This window comes from Punica granatum, chromosome 5, assembly GCF_007655135.1.
Source record: "Punica granatum isolate Tunisia-2019 chromosome 5, ASM765513v2, whole genome shotgun sequence".
NCBI classification, from domain to species: Eukaryota; Viridiplantae; Streptophyta; class Magnoliopsida; order Myrtales; family Lythraceae; genus Punica; species Punica granatum.
Window position 1 is genome coordinate 4,709,046 of NC_045131.1, and position 22,666 is coordinate 4,731,711.

Here is a 22,666-nt window from a genome sequence, read left to right on the forward strand (position 1 = left end):
AAACACAGTCGTTCTTCTCATTCTTCTTCTTCTTCTTCTTCTTTTTCCCTCTTTGCCCTTCTTGGGCCAGAAAAGATGTATGAGTTATTAGTCTTAACTATACTCCTAAGAAATTGCCCGGTATTTTCCGCCGAGGCCGAAAGAGCTTCTAGCGGAAATTGCAGTCTGTTTCTTTATAAAAGGGGAACATCATTTTCCCCTTCCGAGCAACAATTAGCAAAGAAAAATTAAAAGAGCAAGAGATTCAAAACTTAGTCATTCAAGTGGACGTGCCGGAGTGGTTATCGGGCATGACTAGAAATCATGTGGGCTCTGCCCGCGCAGGTTCGAATCCTGCCGTTCACGTTTTCCCTTTTTTCTTTTGCCTCTTTTCTCAAATAAGTTATCCGGTCTTCTGTTGTCCGCTATAGAACCGGAAAATTCAGCGGGGCTCCTCCGGTTTTCTGTTGAACCGGAGGAATTTCAGCATGCGGTACTGGAAAAGTATCAGCAGACAATACATTTTCCTACCGAAAAAAAAAAAGATAAAATAAAATATCAGCAGACATAAAAGTTAAAACCCTAACGCGAAGAACCAAAACCCTAACAAAGGACAACAACGTTATACTGACACCGCTTCCTCACTCACTTCATTCTTCTATGGGGCGTCGAAAGAACCAGAACAATCAGCCTAATCAGAGCTCAATGACCTCGAATCAACCCGCCAAAATCAGGTTTCCCGACAATGAAGACGAGGAAGATGATGCCCCCGAGAACTCTAATGTGGACGAGATCATGTGCGACCTGGAGGAGACCGCCAACACGCCGCCGGTCGAGGACTCCTTCCCCGAAGGCGATGATAAGACCAGCGCCGACTATTACTTCGACTCCTACTCTCATTTCGGTACGCCCTGTTGCTGTCAGTAGTGTTTTGCTCTTTTCAGTTGTCGATTCCTCTGCTCCAGCAGATGATTGATTGGCTTCTCTTTTCTTGGCTTTTTGCAGGGATTCATGAAGTAAGTGTGGTTGAACTTTGCTTGTGAGCTTCAAGTACGATGTTTGTCTCTTGTCGGTTCCTGCAAGGACGGAAATTTCGGACATTGAAGTTGAAATTCCTTTTTCTTTTCTTTTTTTTCCTTTCAAGATTATCATTTTCATTTCCAGAAAATTGAGCGAGCTTTTCCGTTTCTCTGCTTCTCAATAAATACACAAAATGAATGAACTTTTCAATTCATCATCATGCTGTCAGTTTTGGGGGCCGTTCTGATATATGGTTATGCAAATATCATAGCAATGGTGAACTCTCTACTGGCGTATATGAATAATTAACTTATCCAGTTGTACATGGTGGTCTTCCTAGAGTTTTACTAGTCTATCCGATGAGATCCGAATGCGGGATCCCTTAATTGAAGAGGCTTTTGTTCGATATTGTTGGAATTTGAAAGCGGTTGCGCTTTTGTTCTTTTGCTGTTTTGCTAGAAGTGGCATATAGGGCAGCTCTTAGTTTAAATTAACTGGAAATGTGCTTACTCTGCTCTTGCAGGAAATGTTGAAGGATGTGGTCAGAACAAAGACATATCAGAATGTTATTTATCAGAACAAGTTCTTATTTAAAGACAAAGTAGTTCTCGATGTAGGGGCTGGCACTGGTATCTTGTCCCTGTTTTGTGCTAAAGCGGGGGCCAAGCATGTCTATGCGGTGTGCCCTTTATCCTTCCTATTTTCTAAGCATCACCTGCATTACTCAGAAGTTTTGCCTTCACGATGTCAATTTCTGTTGTTGATGAATGAATGTTGCTGTTTCTTTTCCCAGATTGAGTGCTCCCACATGGCAGACATGGCAAAGGAGATTGTTGAAACAAATGGATTTTCTAATGGTAACTAAATGTCCGGTCATGTTCGTTCCTATTCTTATTCAAATCAAGGGTCTTATTCTCAATTTTCCGATGCAGCCATAACGGTTTTAAAGGGGAAAGTTGAAGAAATCGATCTCCCAGTTGCCAAAGTAGATATAATTATATCAGAGTGGATGGGGTACTTCTTATTGTTTGAGAACATGTTGAACACAGTTCTCTATGCCCGTGATAAGTGGCTTGTGAGTTGCTCTCTGTTCTCTTCGCATCCCCTAGAATTTCATGAATTTCGGTGGATACACAATTCTTTCTGGCTTTGTGCAAGCAGTTAAGCATTAGGGAAAAAGAGATTTTTTTTATCGATAAATAGTCAGATCAGATCACGAACTGCAGTTTAATCAGATCTTAATGTCTACATTTATTGTGTGAGCTATGTAATAACACCAAAAGAAATAACTTCTATTGATGTCTTCTTGAGAAAACATAACAAAAGATCTGCTGTTGAAACCTGGTAAGCTCATGATAGTTCAAATCCTATAGTGCTAATTTTTATCTGCTTAATGAATCTTTTCCTTTTACAGAATAATGATGGCTTGGTTTTACCAGACAAAGCTTCGCTTTACTTAACAGCCATCGAGGATGCAGAGTACAAGGACGACAAGATCGAGTGTAAGGTTACTCCTTTTGTATGATTCAAAAAATGTATTTCATCTAGTTAATATAGCAAGCTTGCTTGGAGGCATTCTTATGAGGTTACATCTCAAATATTATTATTGTCACTGCCAGCTCATGGATTCCTTATCTCTTTGCCTCTGCTGCAGTTTGGAATAGTGTTTATGGGTTCGATATGAGCTGCATCAAGAAGCAAGCCATCATGGAACCCCTCGTGGACACAGTTGATCAGAACCAAATTGTTACAAACAGCCAGCTATTAAAGGTAATTTAGGGATAAGTGATAAAACTCGGATGTTTGGCTTTGTAGTACATCAGAAGTAGCAGTTTGACACAGGGTGTCTGAATATACATTTCAAAACATAATGGTGAAGCAAATCGCACTGAACAAGAGATCTTTCTTTAGCTGATTTGTGCTGGCTTTTACTTCTCTCATGACAGACAATGGATATTTCTAAAATGACTCCTGGGGATGCTTCGTTTACGGCTCCTTTCAAGCTCGTGGCTGAACGAGATGACTACATCCACGCTTTGGTGGCATACTTTGATGTTTCATTTACGAAGTGCCATAAGTTGACTGGCTTCTCCACAGGCATATCAGTTTTTCTTCGTTCCTCTTCCCGTAATTTCATTCAGTTCGAGAAAGAGACATCTCTCTTATATTTCTTAAATGTATTCAGGGCCTCGCTCAAGGGCAACACATTGGAAGCAGACTGTCTTGTACTTGGAGGATGTGATAACGATATGCGAGGGAGAGACAATCGTCGGGAGCATGACGGTGGCACCGAACAAGAAAAACCCCCGAGACGTTGACATCAAGCTCAAGTACTCATTCAACGGACGTCGCTGCTCGGTCTCCCGAGTCCAGTTCTATAAGATGAGATGATTAATATGTTGGTGGTGACGAATATTCGGTTTCTTTACATCCCCATAATTAAGGGGACAGGGGTCTTCTATCTGTTGGGTACTGTTTGTCCGGTCAAAATTTATTAATCTTATAAGATTTTGCAACTTATCTATTCTTTCATCATCTATGTTATCCGTTTGATTGATCTCATGTATGAGAATATAGTGTATGTCAAAATTAATTAAAGATATACTATATTTTTGGATGCCAAATTCGGCGTCAAGGGATAAGTAGCCCTCGATTTAGGTCATTGATATTATTGGGGGCTATAAACCCTGGTCATTGCCTCCATGTTGTCGTCCTCGAATCCTCGTTTATGCATCGGTTCAAATGTCGAACTAGTCGAGATCTGGAGTTCAAATCGTTTTAGAAAAAAAATAGATTATGTTCGAAGTGAATAAACTGAAGAAAGCACAGGATGGTCCAGTCATGAACCGGCTGATTCTTACCATGAACCGAACTGATCCGACCAATCCCGAGTAAAGGAGCGGGTGATTCATTGGTCGATGGGCACCCGGTCAGACCGTCTTATCGTCCTGTCTATAAGACCGTCACCGTTGGCACGCCTTCTCTTAGCAGCTCTGCTCCTGCATCGCCGGAGCTGCCTCGCCGCTGCAGACTGTCCCCCACCATCTCCTGCGAGCCGCGACGAGATGGGCAAAGCAGCGGTGTTGGTGGTGGTGTTCGACTTCGATAGGACCTTAATCGACTGCGACAGCGACAATTGGGTGGTGACAGAGATGGGTCTCACGCAGCTCTTCCGCCAGCTCTACCCCACCATGCCATGGACCTCTCTCATGGTGCTTTCTCAATCAATTCACAATCTTTCGCAGAAATTACACATCCTTAAACATGAAAGAAGAGGATGGAGCAGCTCATACCGATTGCTTTGCAGAACAGAATGATGAGGGAGCTCCATTCGCAGGGCAAGTCGGTGGAGGACATCGCAGAGTGCCTTAAGCGAGTCCCTCTGCACCCACAAGTCATCTCCTCCATAAGAGCAGTCCATAGTCATGGGTACCCTATTTTACCATTTGATCCCTTCTTCGTAAATGTATAGGCTTTGATTGATTCTGGATTTTGGTGGAGAAAACGAAATTGTTGATGATCTTCCTATTTTGTTGTTGTTGTTGTTGTTGTTTATGGTTGTTGTCGTTCTAGGTGTCAGCTGAAGATAGTTAGTGATGCGAATCGGTTCTTCATAGAGACGATCTTGAAGCAGCACGGGCTACTGCATTGTTTCTCGGAGATCATTACGAATCCGGCCTTTGAAGATGAGGAAGGCAGGCTCAGGATTGTTCCTTTCCATGATACTGTCTGTTCTCCTCATGGATGCAGCTTGTGCCCCCCAAACATGTGTAAGGTAAAGTCAAATTCAATTCTTGTTCCATGCTTGATTTGCTTGTAGCTTGTTGGATGCGCTGTTCCTGTTTGCTATTATAATGTTCCGTGTCATGGCGAAGAAAAATACGGGAAATCTAATGGATGAGGTGCTGACTGCTGGGCCAAATATATTGAGCTGGTAGTATCATATCTAGCCGCCCTGAAAGCATCTTTCTTCTTCATTTGGTGATTATATTTCAGTATAGTAAGGTTCCATTTTAAGACTAACCGGTGAAAGAAACAATTAACATGTTAGCCTCTTCTAATATTATTATCATCTTTTAAGCCACCAAAAGGAGTTCTTTGAGGCTCAGGAGTTTATCTTTCCTGAAATATTTTGGATTCTTGAAGCTCTCATAAGTAATTTATGAATATCGCGCCAGCAAAAGTTGAAATTTTTTTTAATCAGGTAAGTTAGGACAGAATTGATTTAGTTATGGCATATACTCTATTGGATTCCCCTGGTTGCTTTTGAAAGAAGTTCCTCCGCTCTTTCATACGTTTCAATGATGCAATGCATGGGAATTCGAAAGCAGATGAAAACCTTGATTTCATCTTCTTTCTGTAACTAGCAACGGAACCTTTCCTGCTGCCTGAGTTCTGTTGGACCTGAGTTTGAGATAATCTTCAACCTTTTCATATCTTGCAGATATGCCAAAATGCTCCACAAACTTAAGACTTGTTTTACGAGATATAGTCAATCATGCATCCGAATATGCCGATGTCTTTAGGATGCTTTCCAAGAAAAGCAGAGCTGAGGAATATAGTACTCTGCTATCAGCGTTTTCCTTTTGCTGATTCTTTTCCAGCAGATTTGCTATTCATTTTTGGGTCTCAGTGCACTCTATACTCTTCTCCTTCTTCCCAATTAAGTCGTTGGAAATTTGGAAATGACACTGCAGGGCATAGTTCTCGACCGGTTCCTAGCTTCTGAACTCGGAGATGAAAACACGAGATTTATCTATCTCGGAGATGGGAAAGGTGACTACTGCCCGTGCCTGAAGCTCAGAACACAGGATTTCTTGATGCCCAGGAAGGGCTTCCCTCTCTGGGAAAAAATTTGGAGCAATAGGAACCTTGTCAAGGCTCAAGTCCATGAATGGAGCAACGGTGATGATCTTGCAAGGACCCTAATTGACCTTCTCGACAGAATTCTGAAGAACCTCGACGCATGCCCACTTGACTTTACCCATGAAGCACCATTGCGGAGTATTCCATTATAACTCTTCTCCTCCTCCTCAATTATAGGCTCGGCCCTAAGTTTCTGATCGTGGAAGCGTGTTATCACTTCTAATTTATTGTACTGCAATGACACAAAAAAAATGGAAAGGTTGATTTCTGTCGTCCAAATGAGTTATGGGAATTGCTTTCCGGTGCAGAGCTCCAAAGAATACATGTATGTATGCGACAAGTGCCTGGACAGTGCTGCCATGTTACGACGCTTTGTATATCTTAAGCTGCGAGATTTAACAAAAGGTCGTTCGAGGGTGAGTAAGACTTTCGAAGTTGCAACTTCAGGGGGCAATAATTTCATTTGACAAAGTTTTGGGGGCGTAAAAGTGGAAATAAATGGTTTAGTTGAGGGTTGAGGGTGATATATAATCTAGAGGACTAGTTTGTAAGAGCGGGAGAAGAATATATTCTTTTCCGACAAATTTTAATCACGCGGGTCACAAACCTAATAAACAAATAAACCTGGGTATATTCTATTCTATTGCCTGTTGGTGACGCGTAGAGAGAGAGCCGGGGTGGGGGGGGCTGAGTTCTCTGACTTTTCAGATTTCCTCAACGTATACGAATTCGCATCTTCCCCGCCTCACCACAAGCAACGTTTCGATATTCTCCACTTCTTCTTCTTCTTCTTCTTCTTCTTCTTCATGATGATGGGAGCAACGATTCCCGCATAGCCGTAGCAAGTGTTTGATCTCTCGCTCTCTCTCTCGCTTGAAGGGGTGCTGATGGGGAAGAAGGGGGAAGAGGGAGAGGCTAATGGGGCGAATGTGTTGGAAGCGATGCCCCTTTTTGCCAAAGAGCTGATTGCCGGCGGTGTGGCCGGTGGCGTCGCCAAGACTGCCGTGGCCCCGCTCGAGCGCGTCAAGATCTTGTTCCAGGTACTTCTACTCAGTTCTGTGCTCTTGGTTGTGTGTATTTCTCGATGGATTCCCGGTAGCTGATACAGAGAGATAGTTGCTTGCCGCTTTGATTGACCACAATTTGACTGGTTTTGACTGTGATGGAATCTCAGTCATGGAAGGCAATGCTCCACATTTGTGATGGGGCGCAGCTCCAGCACCACCGGCTGCCATCTGTTATGTGTCGTGGTTATCAATTGTGTGATTCTTTCGAGAAAAAGACGCTTTTTCTTGGTGAAACATGAAAAGATTTTATCATCGATAATGCCACATGTTGTTTCTTGGAGTTACCTGTTATCGAAGTTACATGCTGGGTCGATGGAAGATGCGTCGTCTTGTCTGACACAGTGTGCTATGATTGGCTGCCTGCACTTGGCCACCATCCAAAATGTTACTGTTTTGAGTTTGAAGTTATTTTTGGTCCAAAATGTAACTGTTTCCACTATCCACTTAGACCAGAAGATCAGAATTTCACAGCATCGGGCTGCTCGGATCAATCAAGAAGATTGCCAAGACCGAGGGAGTTATGGGTTTTTACAGGTAATAAAAATATATTGCACAACTGTATGCCGTTGAAATAAACCCTTCCCAGGAGGATTTCCTGCAAAGCCAATGGGAGTCTTTCGCGTGTATTAATTATGATTTTTGCTTCAGAGGGAATGGTGCTAGTGTGGCTCGTATAGTTCCATACGCTGCCCTTCATTATATGGCCTATGAGCAGTACCGGAGATGGATCGTTGACCGCTTTCCTAATGTTGGAAGAGGCCCCGTCCTTGATCTTGTAGCGGGATCCTTTGCAGGCGGAACTGCTGTGCTTTTCACTTACCCTCTAGATTTGGTTCGGACTAAGCTGGCTTATCAGGTATTATAATTAATCTTGATAGGACATTGCTGCTTGCATAATTCTGAAGATAGTTTCCTAATGTTGATTAACTGAGTGACCGCAGTCAACCCCATGTGAATTTGGCTGAGAGAAAACCAGCTCTGCAAATTAACCCCTTGAACCTGCTTGTCTTGTTAGTCATGAAGCAAGGCATTTCTTCTTTTGCACCAGTCACTTTGTATAAATCTACTGGTTTATATTACTTAACCCATGACTGTATATTTCTGCCTATTGATTGTTGGGTCTGCTTCTGAAGACTTTGCATCTGAATGAGGATGAGACATAGTTCTGTTCTTGAGGATGCTTGACATTGAGCAATCCTGATGCTTCCCACTGTAGTATAGGATGGGTTTATTAATTTAATTATCTTTTTCTTTTTTCTCCCTGTTTCATTGATTTTACTCGTCTTATAGTTGTTAGGGAGCAAATTGTTTTGAAAGGAGCTTCCACTATTCTCACCCTTAACTTGTGGATAGGTCCTGATCCACGGGGTAACTGTGATCTTGGTTATTGTCCCTTACATGTCTCATAGTGATCAATATGATTGGATTTTGAATTTGTTGATATACCTTCACTCTACTGTACCAAAAAATGAACTGATTTCCCATAGACTTGCAGGTCGGAGGTTCAGCAAAGTTGCCAATTAAAGGATTGCTTAGTTCTGAACAAGTTTATCGAGGAATACTCGATTGTTTCTCCAAGACTTACAGGGAAGCTGGCATTCGAGGTCTCTACCGTGGCGTAGGTATGAAGGTGCCATCAAGATAATCAGAGAAGCAAATAATCATTCCTTTCTAGTTTACTCCTATTTAACATGTGTAAAACAATTTTCCAGCACCTTCTTTATATGGAATCTTTCCGTATGCTGGTTTGAAGTTCTACTTCTACGAAGAGATGAAACGACACGTTCCCGAGGAACACAAGAGGGATATAACGGTGAAACTGGTATGCGGATCTGTAGCAGGCTTACTGGGTCAGACCTTCACATATCCTCTTGATGTTGTTAGGAGGCAAATGCAGGTACATATAATTCAATTACTTAAAAGGATGCAAGCAATTGAGTAGTTCTTGCCATTGTCTGGACCTCGTAGGAAAGAGTTAAAGAAACAAAACTTGTTCAACAGGTGGAACGGTTCTTGGTCTCGAATAGCACGGTTGCTGTCAAGGGAACGATGGAAACCCTTGCGATGATCGTTGAGAAGCAAGGATGGAAGCAATTATTCTCTGGGCTAAGCATCAATTACTTAAAGGTAAGGCAACACCCTAACCTATCAATCGATGTGGAAGTGCGTGGGGAGCTACTACTGCATACACAGATTTCATAACCGGAGTGATAGAAAAATCATGAGAAAATTAATTTAAGAATGACGGGATGACTCAAAGCACGAAGAGGCCGGTTCACTCTATCTGTTTTGGACGGGAAGAGGCTGGACCTGGCCAGTCAATGGGTTCATTAACAGTCCTGTCTTCCAACCGCTGGACCCCCATGCTTGAGAAATGTCCTAAGAAAGTTTCACATTTTCTGCACATCTAGGATGGCGGTTAATTTGCTGAGTACATGGATAATGTGCAATGTCTCATGTCTAATATTTTTGTTATTACTGCTCTATTTGGCTTTGTTTGTGTGTTGTCACGTGCTCATCTCGATTCCTTTTAGGTCGTTCCGTCGGTTGCCATCGGGTTCACTATCTACGATGTCATGAAATCATGCCTGAGGGTCCCATCTCGGGACGAGGCCGTGATTGAGGTTGTCGCTAGCCGGAGGAATAGTGAGGCATCCTCATTGCACTCTTGATCACAACTTCCTCCCCTCAACCAAGATACACAAAGGGAAGCCAGCCAACGCCGGGTCAAATTCATGTATTTTCAAGATAAATTGAATTGTACAATTTCATTCTCTTCCCCGAGCGATTGATGCTACCCCATTTATAGGTATAGGAGATTCCCTGAATAGAAATGGGATCGCGGGAATTACATTCTAGGAATCTTTCCAATTCCTCGTGGCATTGGAGAGGCAGAACTCGATCGATAAGTCATGGACATATTGACGGTATTGATGTCGGTGGTGTACATAATGTAATTGATTGGAAGTTGGGCTTCAATAAGATTACAATTGCATTCAGATCCTTCCATGCTTGGAGAAATCCCATTTGCTTAGGTGAGTGGCACTTTCCACGCCTAATTCCTACCCGGACACCTCTTTTAACGACAGCCATATATATATATATATATATATATATATATATAATTAGAAAAAAAAACAACACTTCGGAACACTTCATCAGTGACGCAGACATCAACCTTAGATCTGGTCTGGTGGGGAAAATTTGCTTCTGCCAATCCTCGGCCGTTCAGTCAGTCATTATGTCTGTTAATTTCAAGCACTCAGAGCGCATACAGAGCAGAGCAAGACGGTCGAAATGTTATAATTGCATCATCATGTAAAAGTTAGATTAATCCAAACATCGATGTTGTCCCATCTTTTTTTCATTTTACGATATTCTGTTTCTACCAATTGTTCGAACCATTCTCATGAAGACCCTGTCTTCAGGCGCCATATCTCCTTTTACATCCAAACTCACGGTGTATCTTGGAAATCACGGAAGTGGATTTCATAACCGTAACGAGTCCCGATCTCCACGTTTAACCTCGAACCTCAATGCCAGGTGATAACGTTAATTTTCTGCTCGAGTTATCTGCCCACATCACAAAGTGAGGAAAGGCTTACCCCTGCTATTGTCCTAGGAATGTAGTCTATTGTTTAATTCCTAGCTGTGTGTTTATATGCCAAAATATGAAGTAAGCCGATTCGTGTAAAATAACAACGGGCTGCCGATGAATCTGACGCATATTTGGCTAAGTTCTCCTGTGAGTCACGTTAAATCTCTGGATTAATCCTTACTAGAGGCAACCACATATATATCCGATGATGAATCGACCAAAAGAAACTCGCCATTTGGCTAGCCAACCAGCTAGCTAGCTAGTTAATTACAATGGTTCACAACCCTTATTACCTAATTGACCCAACTTCATACAAAGAATCATACGGCACTGATAAATTCGACAGATCTGTACTTTGTTTCCCTCAAAGAAGACCACCAAAAGCTTTCATAGTGGAGATGGAAACTCTAATATGATCAAAAGTTTTGTAAAGAAAATTGTTTTACACTTACTAGGTATACATATAGTCTTCAGTTAATAAAATATATATGGCCGGTGGTGTGCGTTCATCCTAACAAAAATAGGTCAACCTGCACTATATACATATGTATGTATATATATATATATATATATTTCTTTCTAGAATATTATTTTCTTTTATAACTAATTGATAAACTAAAAGGAAGCCACCACCAATAGCATTTCCCATTAATCAGTCTTCTAACTTTTTATACATAAACTATAATTAATAACTTTTCCATTATTAATAAAATGAGAAGCGTGCCCATTGCTTGTCCTAGTCATCTTCGTTTCATCTATTTTCTTTCGTAATAGCGTAATATTCAGAAATTTTAAAGCACTCAACTAATTCTCCCTTAACAACAATATACTCTCACCCTACTAGACCACTAGTACTAATTATGGACACTATGAATTCCACATGTTCCAACACGAATTTTTTTGCATATATGGTTGGTATTTAAGATGTGAGTCTCAGAGGCTGGTACGATACCAGATCGACCTTCAGGCCTTAGTATTGGAAATTAATGCGCATCGTATTTGGATCAAAGTACTAATTAATTAATACTTAATTAGCGAGCAAGAGTAGGACACCGGGGCCTTGGTTTTGACGCATTTCAAGTAAGTTAGCCATTGATGGAAGGAAAGCAAAAAGCGAATTTGTAAGTTAGCTTGGGAAAATGGCTTCCACTATGGTAATGGGCGAGCTCTTATCTCATTGGATATTATTTATATTTCGCGCACTTCCCCGCACCTAACTTATAATTCATATATATCTATCTCGCCAAAAATAAAACTTCACATATATATATATATATAGTGCTATTAATTATATACATTTATATGTATAAGCTTTCACTTCGTATCAATCAATAGTGTATATAAGTGTTGTGGTTAGTTAATTGCGAAACGTTTCGAGATTGAGGAACTCATCAAGTGATACTCGACAAGGGCCTATTGGAAAGGGCAACTCCATTACTTTGTTGGTGGAAATGTACGGAAACCCTAGACCAATGACAGCATCGGCACGTATGATGATCCTTTTGATCGAGTGAAGTGATCATCAACCAATTGAACTGCTAGTAGAAGTTTGAAAGATCATAGTCCGAGCTGCATGACGTATGTTTACTCTCAAGTGTTCCCGAAAGGCGTATATGACATCTTTTTTAAGCAAACCCCAAAAAGATGAGCGCTTAGTAATTTAGAACGAGCTTTTTATCAGGTTGAGACATTTTAGGATTTTCATCGGTCTTGGGGTACGAATTGGACTTCCAAATCAAACTTCAAGCAAGTTGGCCGATGGGAAGTTGCTAGTTCCACACTCGGACGATACATCGGAGCAATTATATATCTAGAGAGAGTCCAAAACAAGTGTAATAGATACATCCAGTAGCCCCTTAATTTACTCTTTCTTTCTTCTTCTTTTTTTATGCTTTTCGGTAGGATGAAATTTACGTTTAATAAGGACAGTCAACAGCCCTACCCAGGCCTGGATTCCGGTGAATTAGGGGCTGGCCGGGGTTAGCTACTGGATATACATGTAAGAATCACTTTGCTCTGACGGAAGCTGCCACAGGCTGCCTCTATATATACACAATCGCGGCCGGCCTTTTAGGCCGAGGTATGCCACTTGGTGCCCGCAAGGTTAAGCTCAGTCCCTCGAGGCCGCCAAAACTCAGCCGCCTTTCATTGTCACACTGTAAAGTTGTAGGGCAATACGGGCCTTGGAAGATTTTCTATTCCCACCAAATGAACTGGAAATGTCAATCTTGCATGCCGAAAATTGTCCATCAATACTTCACCATACGTATATATTCTCTATGTCGGCCTGTCGACTCTCTCCTCGGCTGGGGTACTACAAGTTCTACACATATACACATCCAACCATTTACGAATAGAAGGTATCGACAACAGACTTTTCTGATTTCTGGAAACATGTGTATTTCCGAATTCTCGAGTCTGTTCGTCGAACATCTACACGCGGTTTTGGGTTTCTCAAGTACCCCTGCATCTCGTCTCTCCTCACCTTCAATTTGTTCTATATATATATAATATAAATACATATATAGATGAAATCAAAATGAAATAATTAAATGTACTCTTGTTCCAATACTATATGTTGTATCCATAATTACGAAATGGAGATTTGAATAGTACATTACTTGTCCCACCAATTTGGATATATATATATATATATATATATATCAAGTACTATATGATACTGAGTAGCTGATCATCATGACTTCAAGACTATAGTACAAGCTAGGAAAATAATGAGGAGCGTATTTCATGCGCATTCTTCCGGATGTGTACGTGCAAGTTGTGCTCGCTCCCACTACCTATTCCTTCAATTTCGACTGGCTGGCCCGTAATGTTTCCAGCAGTTGACAAAAAAATTCATGACATGACCTCGGCCACATATTGTACTACATCTGATTTGGTATATGAGGTTCTTTAGATTAGAAACCATCTCATGTGGTCACAAGAAAATTTCGCTATGCCATAAAAGTAACAAACTCGGACACTTCATTTGCTTCACGCAGACCAATCCCCTAAGGGCGCGATCAACGTTGGATTATTTAGGCTTATATTATAATGAAAGAAAGAAATCACTGGAAACAGTAATACCATTCTGCCCATTTATTTATATAAGTTTATTATAATTTTTTCGGTACAGTCGAAATCGCCTCATGATTAATATTTGTCCAAGGCATTCATACATGTGTAAATTAACGGATCTAGACGCGCAGCCCTTCATCTTAAAATTGCTCACGGAACCTCAGTAGTGGAAGAAACTCATGGCGCATATTTTAATTGTCTCTCTAATTCCCCTCAAATTTCTCCCACCACAAAAAATAATTCCAATTACGTCATTGCAATAGCATTTATATATATAAGCCATGCACTATGTGCGTGTATCTATATATAAACGAAATATAAACAAATGCAATTCATATACAGATATATATAGATGGCTGGCTCAAACTTGCCCTAAGAGCTCCGTTGCTATTGCCATCTCTTCACCATCATAAGATTCAAGCATGTGGGATTTGCATAACACGTCGAGCTACTCTCTCTCTGCATGGACTACTACTCCTACTCCTCCTCCTCCGTCCAGCACCATCTCCTTCAACGATCATTACGTGCATCCCGTAAACCCTAGCTTGAGCTCTCCATGCGAAGATGACGTCTCGATCTCCACCTCCTCCTTTACCAACGCTTCGGGTCACTCTGCCCTGACTGTCGAGTCATCCGGTCGACCACCAATCAAGACCACTGCGTCTTCAAGTGATGAGTTGATGATCGGCGACCATGGCAATAATCATCATCTTTGGAGCCATTTTCTCTTGTGAGTTATTATATGATCTATTTCTCAATTATCATGCCCACTTCGCTTATGCATATTTCCATTGGGTGGAAAGAAGAGAATCTTATTGCCACACAAAGGTGTGATATTGGGGGGTTAGGTGTGTCTTAGTGGAAGCTAAAGTTTCCACCTTTCTCCATCTTTTTATTTTTCTTGTCAATTTATGCACTACATATTTGGTTGTTTCATGTCCATTTATTGCGATAGGAGCGACGCACCAGACGAAGACCTGCACAAGTATGAACCTGAGATTCGAGAAAATTTGATGGACGCGGTGTCATCAAAAAGTGCATCGCCTGGAGGGATTTTCGAGCAAGCTGCCTGTGATTACTTGAAAAAATTGGACAATAGTTATTGGGATAACCCTGTGGATAAGGAGTATATGAATAGCAATGGAAGCAGCTTCATCGAAGAGGAGAGGCTAAGCAAGCTCTCCGATTTACTTACAAGTGATTGGTCTATTGCGACACCGCATGAATACACGATGCATCTTTTGAGTGACTATACACCAGGTGGGATGATGGGGGGGAGGGATTCTGACCGACATCCATATAAAGGCCATGATAATCCGAGCATTGAGAGGGAAGCAGCTTACCGAAATGGTACTGGAAAGTATGCAAGTAATATCGGACTGCATCAAAATGGAAACAAACTCATTTCATGTGGAAACACCAGAAGTTTGGCGGACCTTATTTCATTCAGCAGCCGATTAATCAGTAAACCCTCGCTCGATGTTAAAGTTCCGAGACCTATTTCCACACCAAATGTTAAGTCGAAGCAAGGGCTCAAAAGTACTTCCACGGTACGTAACAAACCAGACATTCTTGTTTTACAGCTTCCATCTTATGTAGGTCCATCATGAGAGACATGTCATTTGTTTGTGGTTTGATGTAGAGATATATATCTTCTGTAACTACTATTACTATAATTAGGAACAAAGCTTAGTTTCAAGTCGAGAAATCGGGAAAACAAATATTAGTATTGTCTAAGTTTGATGTAGTAATAGACGACTAGGGCTTCGAAATACTCTTCCCTAGTAATGTTAGTTGACGAGAAACCTACGTATTAATATGCTTCATTACAAGAAATACATAATATTTGAACAACTAGAAGTGAGCCATGACGCGTGTGAATTTTGAGGTGTCACAACCGTCTAATTTAAAAGGGTAACATTATTATATAGGGCGTGACTTAATTAATTATTAGCCAATATAACATGTTCATGATGAATTAATAATATATTATTTATACTTAGATATCCAAGGGAAAAAAAAAAAAAGGATTATAGTTTTGATGAAAATCCTTAATAAGGACGGGTATATGTGGAATTAATTTATATGTGTGTGTGTGTGTGTTGTCAACAGTCGACACAAGTCAATGGCAGATCGGGACATAGAAGTGGAACTACCAACGAAGGGAAGAGGAAAAGATCATCATGTGAAGACAGTACTTCCTCGGATAAGCTCCAAAAGAAACACAAACATGAAAACTCGTCCTCAGTTTCAATTCCAAAGGTACGTACGTACCTAATAATCTGCTGAAAATATTCTCCATTCGTGTGAAGACCGTTTCGAATTACCGCGTCAAACATAAATTACTGTTTGCATGCAGACTGATATACAAATGCGTAAAATTACATGAAATTTGATAAACAGCGACAACCTAATGATGATCGATCGAAATGTTTAAGTCTATATTGAATCTAACTATATGATCTTTTACTAAATAGATGAATTGATCTCACGTTAGATATGATCATATGACGACTATGAGTAATAATGCTTATTGCAAAATTGATGATTGTGCAATATATATTATTGTCGGTGCAGGCTCCTAAGGTCAAGCTCGGAGACAGGATTGCGACACTCCAGCAAATTGTGTCGCCATTCGGAAAGGTTCATACAAGGATCGCACCATCTCTCAATATACATATATAACTTTCCATATACATATATTATAATTGTATGTAACTCTCTCAATCTTTATATGTGATGACTTTGGATAATATTATATTCAGACTGACACAGCATCGGTGCTCATGGAAGCCATCGCATACATAAAGTTCCTACAAGAGCAAGTTCAGGTATATATATCCTTCTCTCCCATTTTTAATTAGGGGGAAAAAAATTAATTGCAATTATGCTAAAAAAATAAATATTATTGATTTATCTAAAGGAACGGATAACAGACATTGTATATATGGTGGAAAAGATGGGATTGATATACTTGTAGATTAACGTCGTATTATATTAATTGCTCACGTTGCTGAGTCCCATTTTAGTATGACAACCCCGACTTGGAAATTTGAACTTGAATCACATTTACTGGATTTGCACCAAATGTGCTTTGAAACATTCGGAAACAGAGAGAAGATCAAATTAATAAATACTGATGAATGCCCTTTTCGATTCATAAGGATCGGCAAAAGAAGATGAGCTGAAACGAAAGATCGTGGAGTTCATGGTTTTGTGTTGTATTTTTCTTTGCTTTGCAGCTGTTGATAAGCAACCCTTATCTGAAGACAAATCCTCGCAGGGTATGTATGTAGAATATCAAAGTTAGCACACACACAATCCATATATCATCATATCAATTATTATGCAAAATTAAATTATCTTCCTTTTTTTTTTTTGGTTATTTAATTAGTTAATGTAAATTGAATTTGCAGGAATATCCATGGGGGGGAGGGTTGGAGAGGAAAGAAGTGAAGGTGGACCTCAGGAGCAGGGGGCTTTGCTTAATTCCAGTCTCGTGTGCTCCTCAGGTCTGTCGTGACAACACCGGCTCCGACTACTGGTCCCTCCCTTATAGAGGGGTCTTCTATAGATAAGGTGAAACCTATATATAATACCAATAATTACTTAATTATATATGTTACGATGATATTAATAATAAAAACAATAATATAATTTCCCCTAGTTATTCATATTTAATATCGACTCAACAATTCATATAACTCTTGGTGGCTGGCATCGTAACATTTTGTGTTATCACTAGCAAGTGTAACTTGATGCGACTCCCTAACAAGAAAAATAGGAAATGCTTCTCTCCTTTTTTTCCGGAATTTACACAAATGCAGCAGCATCGGCTGTATCGAGCTGGCAGGGATGGTTCATGAACGTACATTTATCGTCGGGAATTCAAGTGATATCTATGAGCTAGGCATCATCCGATAGATGATTAATACATTTCTCTACTCTCTCATCCCACACCCGCATTGAGTTCAAGTACATTTCTCAAGCCTATGCAACTCCAATGGCCCAACCGAGCTCCAGCAGTGGCACAGGGTTTATTTCTCGAATGATTATCTCACTTACATGTCTTCAACATGTGACACAGTAACCTTTCTCAGAGTGATCAGACATCGAAAACATGGTGCAAACGATGTTATTGCACTTGCAAATGAAATGGAAGAGAAGAAATAATAACACTGCACACTCGAATTTTGCAGAGATCACAGAATCCTATCGTCGCGGATTGTGTAATCTGAATAATTGGAACTGAATTACGGTTCCTGTCCACTGTCTATCTTGTTAAAATCTGGGAATATTATACCATATACAAATTTAGCAACCGATAAATGTCAATTTATGATTAATATCCTAAGCAACGAGATCCTTGATTCAACGCGGATCTACTGGTGCAAGTCCGAACACGGATCAAAGCCTAGTGACGAGGACATGGCATAGTCCTCACAAAGCTACTGTTTAGCTCAGGATCCAGGACAGCTATATTGCACAGTTTCCATGTCAATGAAGATGATGAACTAGATCTAAAAGGACAACTCTTGCAGCTATTAGATAAAGGTCATCGAGCCAATCCTCCAAGGCTAATACTGTCTCCATTTATAATCTTCCTCGAGGGTAAGCCGAGATCAAATGGACCAAGAGTGTCAGTCTGCATAGAGCCAAGTAGCATTAGAGATAAGCAATTTTTTCGGCCAAATAAGAGAGAAAATAGAAAATATAATGCAGAAATCAATTCAAATTACCCAATTTATGCCAGCCAAGCCAAGGCTGCTTTCGTCATTGTAACCCTGAGAACCAAATGACAGATCCATTGCAGATTCTTGATGTTCATGATCCTGTGATGTCCCAAGTTGACTCTTTCCTGTTTCATTGTCCTGATAGACCATCACCAGGAAGCAACGGTTTTACCCAACAATGAACCAATCATCCATCTAAAATACTCATATACCTTAACGGTATCAACCTTAATTTCTTAAAATCTAATTCACAAGCTGATCTGCAGTCAGTCGATATTTAATTTCTGAACCGATAACCAAATTTATCTAACCAAGACCCCAAGTTGAATATCAGCTTCCAACTTGAAGCTAACGTCGCAGTTCATTTAATAGCACCTTACAGTACAAGGCAGGGTTTGCAAGTAAACACTGTTTGCAATTGTTGATAAGGCAATTTACGTTTGCTTGTTCACGAACTCATATGCCGATTAAATAAAAGCTAATAAGGTAAGGCTAGGAAAGATATTAATATATCAATGAAGACAAAAGATTAAGCAGACCTTGGTTGTTTGTGGAAGTTTGCTGGCCTTGGGGACACTTTCCTGATGGCAGACCCCTATATATCCACTTGAAGTTTGAAAATCTCTGCTTGATGATGATGATGACGGCCTTTTAAAGGAAAATGCATGGCATGTGTCCTCAGCGTCAAGGATGGAAGAGCGTGGCTCGCTAGGGGGCAGCATCGGACTTTGAGAGTAATTTGTATTAGCAGCAATGAAAGCGTCTAATGAATCTGAAATGAGTGCAGATGGTTGCCTACTCCGCCCATTTGTTTTCAATTCAAAGTTGTCAATCTTTCCCAACAAGGATGCTTCAGAAAGCAGACCTCCAATGCTTATGTTGGTTAAACTATCAGCCCAGAATGCAGCTGATTGTCCCTGAGCCTCATTTCCTCTTTCTTCAGGACCCTGTATCCAATGATTTAAGTGCAACCCATTGCTTACTGTTCTGAGTATTCAGCTTGCCAGTCAAGCACAATAAAGAAAAGCAGTGCCACATTTCTGAAACTCGGAGAAACTTTGTTTATCAGAAACAAAAAGGGAATAAATGTACCGTATGATTTTCAGGTTGACACGGCAAGATTTTCTCGTTACCAGGAACTTGCATTTCTTTGCTACTCTCCACCACAGATTCTTGCATCAACGTCTGCTTCTGTTCCTCCTCATGTACATCAATCATCTCTTCACCAGTACATTTCTGTGGTTCTCCAGTTTGTGAACAAGTCCCAGCCGAGTTTGGTAAAATAAGCCCGGATGCAGCAGAAGCCAACTTAGACCCTAGTGGGCAGGTTGTTGTTTCATAATTGGAAGACCACCCATACCTACAGAGGGATTAAGTCAAAACCTTAAAAGTAATGATTACCTACTAAGAACTTATGAGGACTGAGGAGAGACACATTCTCAAGCATCTTACCTCAAACGGAATATAGCAGGGCATCCAATAGCTGCATAGACTTCCCCTGCACTGACTTCACTATCATTCACTGTCCAACTGTAGGATGCGGCCTTTTCCGTAGGTGTATAGTACGGGAAAAGGACAGGCTCCCCTCTAGCAATGCTTGAACTTCCCCACTTGCCCTTAATGTGTTTCAACACAGAAGATATCTTCTTCCGTGCTCTTAGAATGAGTTCCAAGTATGGATGATGCCCAGCCTAAGAGAATCAAAAGAGAATGCATCAATTTATATCCATTGGACGTCTTCGAAGCTAGTAATTCCCAAATACAGGTTTTTGTTATCTTGTCTGATCTACAACCAGAAACTAGCAAACTAGTAATCCTACCTTTTCCAATCCTGCACGGGTCACGTCATCAATTGGGAAAAGTTGTAGCTTGATCTTTGATGATGGATCAATTTCCTGCACTGGGCAAAGCCCATCTATAGACATCTTCATGGTTGCTGCGAGACAGCCATACGCAAAAAGATGCAAAATTAATGCTTCAGCTTTACTTGAAAGACTAGTCAGTTGTGCTCAATGCATATCACTGTAAACCAGAATTCTGCTTTCCCTTTAATCCAAGGTTTAAGAAACAAGCAGCAAATGAACAAATAGGCTCATGAGGGAGAGAGGCGTCCTGTTCCTCCTCTGGCATCATCTTCGGGCTAGAAACTGTCAGCTGGCATGCCAAACTGGACTTTGCCTAAGTAAAGATTTTTTTATTTTCTGGAGAGAAGGAACGTTTGAATTACATGATATGAAGGTTACAAAGGTTATGTGATGTCTTACCTTTAGCTTCGCGTACCTGCCGACCAGTTTCCTTGAGGTTCTCACTCCCAACAGGTAATGTGTGTGTATTAATGCTTTGCGCTCTCACCCTTCGCTGTCTTGCAGGTCTCATTATGCTGGCTTTCCTCTTTCCCTCGAAGATTCTCTTGTCACAGAGAAGTGGTATAGCTATACTTGTAGAAATCAGGAGTCCCAAATATGAGAGTAAAAATTACCTGCAAGAACAATGCCCCTGGAAGTGAATTTAGCTTCAGTTAACCACAACTAGCCCACCCGAACACCCACATAAACAAATCATCCCATCCATGCAACGACTAAAGAAGTCAAATAGAATCGATTAGAGTTGCAAATAAGATCAAGTAAACGGAGTCAAGTCTGTGGTCGGCACTGCAATTGTTCAAAAGAATACTGAACATAAAAAACGTGGCCTTTCAGATCTCTTCTCATGAATTATGGTCCACAGAAGAACCCCAATTTTCTTGCTCTGCGGCTCGACGGTCAAAAGTCAACGGTCTTAGGCAAGATAATCAAGATCCTGACCTGCTCTGCGGTTCGCTCATTGTTCGGTTACTACATCCCATGCTAAGGATCCCAATCCTCGGTAGAAATCTCAGCAAGGAAACCACCAATTAGGGTTTTTTCAGGTAAATGGAATGAAAGCAACAGCTAAACTACTATTGCTTCACCACCAGAACGACAATCGTGAATACGAGCTCAGATATGCGACATCATAGCGCACAAACACAAAATCCGAACAAGGATTAGGAAGAAGCCGCTGAGAAGTGAGCTCTTCCGGATCAGAGGACATAGAAATTGATGCCAGAGGGCCGACAGGTCAAATTCTTGACGGGAAAACCAAGAACTGTCGACTCATGAGAGAAGAATCAAGATGCAACATCAACAGAACAGATGAAACTCAATAGCGAAAGGTGCAGAAGAAGACGAAGCATGGAAGCTTACCTGAACCAGAGATCCTCACAGAGAGAGAGAGAGAGAGAGAGAGAGAGAGAGAGAGGGAATGATAGAAATGGAGGATGGCGGGAATGAAAATTTCGCGAAAGTATTCGTTTGAGAAGAAAAGAGTCGGTGCTTCAAATACGTTGCCGCCTGCTTTCTGAATGGGCCGGCACAGAATTAAATCGGCCCATATGACTAATTTTGGGCCGCTCATCTTATGGCCTGGAGTTGCTAGTTTGCGATAATCCTTGTTCGAACCGGATCAGCACACTGAAAATAAAACTCTCACGATCGTAAGTTTTCTTTATTTACAATACTGAAACCCGATACCTTATTTAAGAAGAAAAAAGGTCGAACATCTGAATCAACCTGCCACGTTGGTTCTGTTTATTGTTGTTATTATTTCTGTTGTTGTATATTTTATATGTTTTTTTCCCTCTTTTTGGTTTGCAAAAATTGGTACTTTTTTTAAATTCAAAAAATCACAATAAGAAACCGTTTTTGTAAGGAAAATTGTTTTTCCATCGAAAGAGTGGTTCGAATAAGCCAAGTCGGAGGAAATAGCAATATCACATCGAAAACATAGTATGTACATCTGCACATAATGGCCCATTTCACATATCATAATATATTACAAATATCTTATACTATTATTTAACTAAGAGTTCGAATTTATAACTACCTCATTATTTATATGACGGTTGAAAAGTAAAAAAATATATCCTTTATTTTTTACTTAAATATTATGTAATTTAAAATAAAAGAGAAAATATGAAGGACAATTTTTAATTTAAGTATCGATTTGACTTTGTCTCCCTTGTCTCTTTCCTTCCACATATCAACCCTTCTTATATTGCTCTCATCGATCCATGATCGTATTGGAAAAAATTTACAGCTTTCCAGAGCCTTGTGTTTATAAAGTCTCACTTTTCATTCCAACCGGTAATCAATCTTTTAATGTAAATAACCGTAGTCATGGGACCAGTCATTCATTTTCTGAATTAATATAATTAATAAACATATAAAAGATATGTTATCTTTGTAATTAAATCTCGTAAGATCATATTTGCTTTAATAAAAATAAATTAATTTTTTTTATAATTA

General features: G+C 40.4%; 5 protein-coding genes and 1 non-coding gene across 8 annotated transcripts; 5 read left to right on the forward strand and 1 right to left on the reverse strand.

Moving 5' to 3' along the window:
- The first annotated feature begins 263 nt into the window (after positions 1 to 263).
- Positions 264 to 345, forward strand: TRNAS-AGA. Its single transcript has one exon. It is a non-coding gene; the product is annotated as a tRNA-Ser (tRNA).
- Positions 346 to 556: 211 nt separating this feature from the next.
- Positions 557 to 3,565, forward strand: LOC116206788 (protein arginine N-methyltransferase 1.1-like). The gene is made up of 9 exons (XM_031539594.1): positions 557 to 883; positions 985 to 995; positions 1,523 to 1,678; positions 1,793 to 1,856; positions 1,932 to 2,074; positions 2,414 to 2,501; positions 2,654 to 2,769; positions 2,946 to 3,096; positions 3,185 to 3,565. Exons 1-9 carry the CDS (start codon positions 640 to 642, stop codon positions 3,388 to 3,390), a joined length of 1,179 nt encoding a protein of 392 aa, XP_031395454.1. The 5' UTR covers positions 557 to 639; the 3' UTR covers positions 3,391 to 3,565.
- A 337-nt stretch (positions 3,566 to 3,902) lies between these two features.
- On the forward strand, positions 3,903 to 6,137 carry LOC116206790 (thiamine phosphate phosphatase-like protein). Its single transcript, XM_031539596.1, has 4 exons — positions 3,903 to 4,211; positions 4,307 to 4,428; positions 4,573 to 4,774; positions 5,697 to 6,137. Exons 1-4 carry the CDS (start codon positions 3,918 to 3,920, stop codon positions 6,015 to 6,017), a joined length of 939 nt encoding a protein of 312 aa, XP_031395456.1. The 5' UTR covers positions 3,903 to 3,917; the 3' UTR covers positions 6,018 to 6,137.
- A 153-nt stretch (positions 6,138 to 6,290) lies between these two features.
- LOC116206789 (mitochondrial carrier protein CoAc2) lies at positions 6,291 to 9,933 on the forward strand. The gene is made up of 7 exons (XM_031539595.1): positions 6,291 to 6,905; positions 7,381 to 7,466; positions 7,581 to 7,788; positions 8,428 to 8,554; positions 8,645 to 8,829; positions 8,934 to 9,059; positions 9,467 to 9,933. Exons 1-7 carry the CDS (start codon positions 6,753 to 6,755, stop codon positions 9,602 to 9,604), a joined length of 1,023 nt encoding a protein of 340 aa, XP_031395455.1. The 5' UTR covers positions 6,291 to 6,752; the 3' UTR covers positions 9,605 to 9,933.
- A 3,952-nt stretch (positions 9,934 to 13,885) lies between these two features.
- LOC116206786 (transcription factor bHLH111) lies at positions 13,886 to 17,282 on the forward strand. The gene is made up of 7 exons (XM_031539589.1): positions 13,886 to 14,338; positions 14,564 to 15,158; positions 15,721 to 15,870; positions 16,186 to 16,251; positions 16,374 to 16,439; positions 16,851 to 16,892; positions 17,025 to 17,282. The coding sequence occupies exons 1-7, from the start codon at positions 14,031 to 14,033 to the stop codon at positions 17,184 to 17,186; spliced, it is 1,389 nt and encodes a 462-aa protein (XP_031395449.1). The 5' UTR covers positions 13,886 to 14,030; the 3' UTR covers positions 17,187 to 17,282.
- A 611-nt stretch (positions 17,283 to 17,893) lies between these two features.
- LOC116206787 (TSL-kinase interacting protein 1) lies at positions 17,894 to 21,679 on the reverse strand. 3 transcript variants are annotated; one of them, XM_031539590.1, is made up of 8 exons: positions 21,566 to 21,679; positions 20,606 to 20,820; positions 20,162 to 20,277; positions 19,794 to 20,032; positions 19,434 to 19,701; positions 18,881 to 19,288; positions 18,348 to 18,479; positions 17,894 to 18,253 (listed from the first exon to the last, which is right to left on the reverse strand). In XM_031539590.1, exons 2-8 carry the CDS (start codon positions 20,715 to 20,717, stop codon positions 18,164 to 18,166), a joined length of 1,365 nt encoding a protein of 454 aa, XP_031395450.1. In that variant the 5' UTR covers positions 20,718 to 20,820; positions 21,566 to 21,679; the 3' UTR covers positions 17,894 to 18,163. The 3 variants fall into 3 exon arrangements, with proteins under 3 accessions (XP_031395450.1, XP_031395451.1, XP_031395453.1); XM_031539591.1 differs by having other exon boundaries at positions 20,606 to 20,837; positions 21,566 to 21,666; XM_031539593.1 differs by lacking the exon at positions 21,566 to 21,679 and adding an exon at positions 21,146 to 21,523.
- Between the last annotated feature and the right edge of the window lie 987 nt (positions 21,680 to 22,666).

Bases quoted from the DNA above. Each gene is read 5' to 3' on its own strand.
- LOC116206788 (XM_031539594.1), top strand. From the start codon at position 640: ATGGGGCGTCGAAAGAACCAGAACAATCAGCCTAATCAGAGCTCAATG. The intron at 2,502-2,653 runs GTAAGGTTACTC...CCTCTGCTGCAG, and splicing joins CAAGGACGACAAGATCGAGT to TTTGGAATAGTGTTTATGGG. The intron at 2,770-2,945 runs GTAATTTAGGGA...CTCTCATGACAG, and splicing joins CAAACAGCCAGCTATTAAAG to ACAATGGATATTTCTAAAAT.
- LOC116206790 (XM_031539596.1), top strand. From the start codon at position 3,918: ATGGGCACCCGGTCAGACCGTCTTATCGTCCTGTCTATAAGACCGTCA. The intron at 4,429-4,572 runs GTACCCTATTTT...TTGTCGTTCTAG, and splicing joins AGAGCAGTCCATAGTCATGG to GTGTCAGCTGAAGATAGTTA. The intron at 4,775-5,696 runs GTAAAGTCAAAT...ATGACACTGCAG, and splicing joins GCCCCCCAAACATGTGTAAG to GGCATAGTTCTCGACCGGTT.
- LOC116206789 (XM_031539595.1), top strand. From the start codon at position 6,753: ATGGGGAAGAAGGGGGAAGAGGGAGAGGCTAATGGGGCGAATGTGTTG. The intron at 7,789-8,427 runs GTATTATAATTA...ATAGACTTGCAG, and splicing joins GGACTAAGCTGGCTTATCAG to GTCGGAGGTTCAGCAAAGTT. The intron at 8,830-8,933 runs GTACATATAATT...CTTGTTCAACAG, and splicing joins TTGTTAGGAGGCAAATGCAG to GTGGAACGGTTCTTGGTCTC.
- LOC116206786 (XM_031539589.1), top strand. From the start codon at position 14,031: ATGTGGGATTTGCATAACACGTCGAGCTACTCTCTCTCTGCATGGACT. The intron at 15,159-15,720 runs GTACGTAACAAA...TGTTGTCAACAG, and splicing joins GGCTCAAAAGTACTTCCACG to TCGACACAAGTCAATGGCAG. The intron at 16,252-16,373 runs GTTCATACAAGG...TATTATATTCAG, and splicing joins TTGTGTCGCCATTCGGAAAG to ACTGACACAGCATCGGTGCT.
- LOC116206787 (XM_031539590.1), bottom strand. From the start codon at position 20,717: ATGAGACCTGCAAGACAGCGAAGGGTGAGAGCGCAAAGCATTAATACA. The intron at 20,033-20,161 runs GTAGGATTACTA...TGATTCTCTTAG, and splicing joins CCCGTGCAGGATTGGAAAAG to GCTGGGCATCATCCATACTT. The intron at 18,254-18,347 runs GTAATTTGAATT...GGCTCTATGCAG, and splicing joins GCTTGGCTGGCATAAATTGG to ACTGACACTCTTGGTCCATT.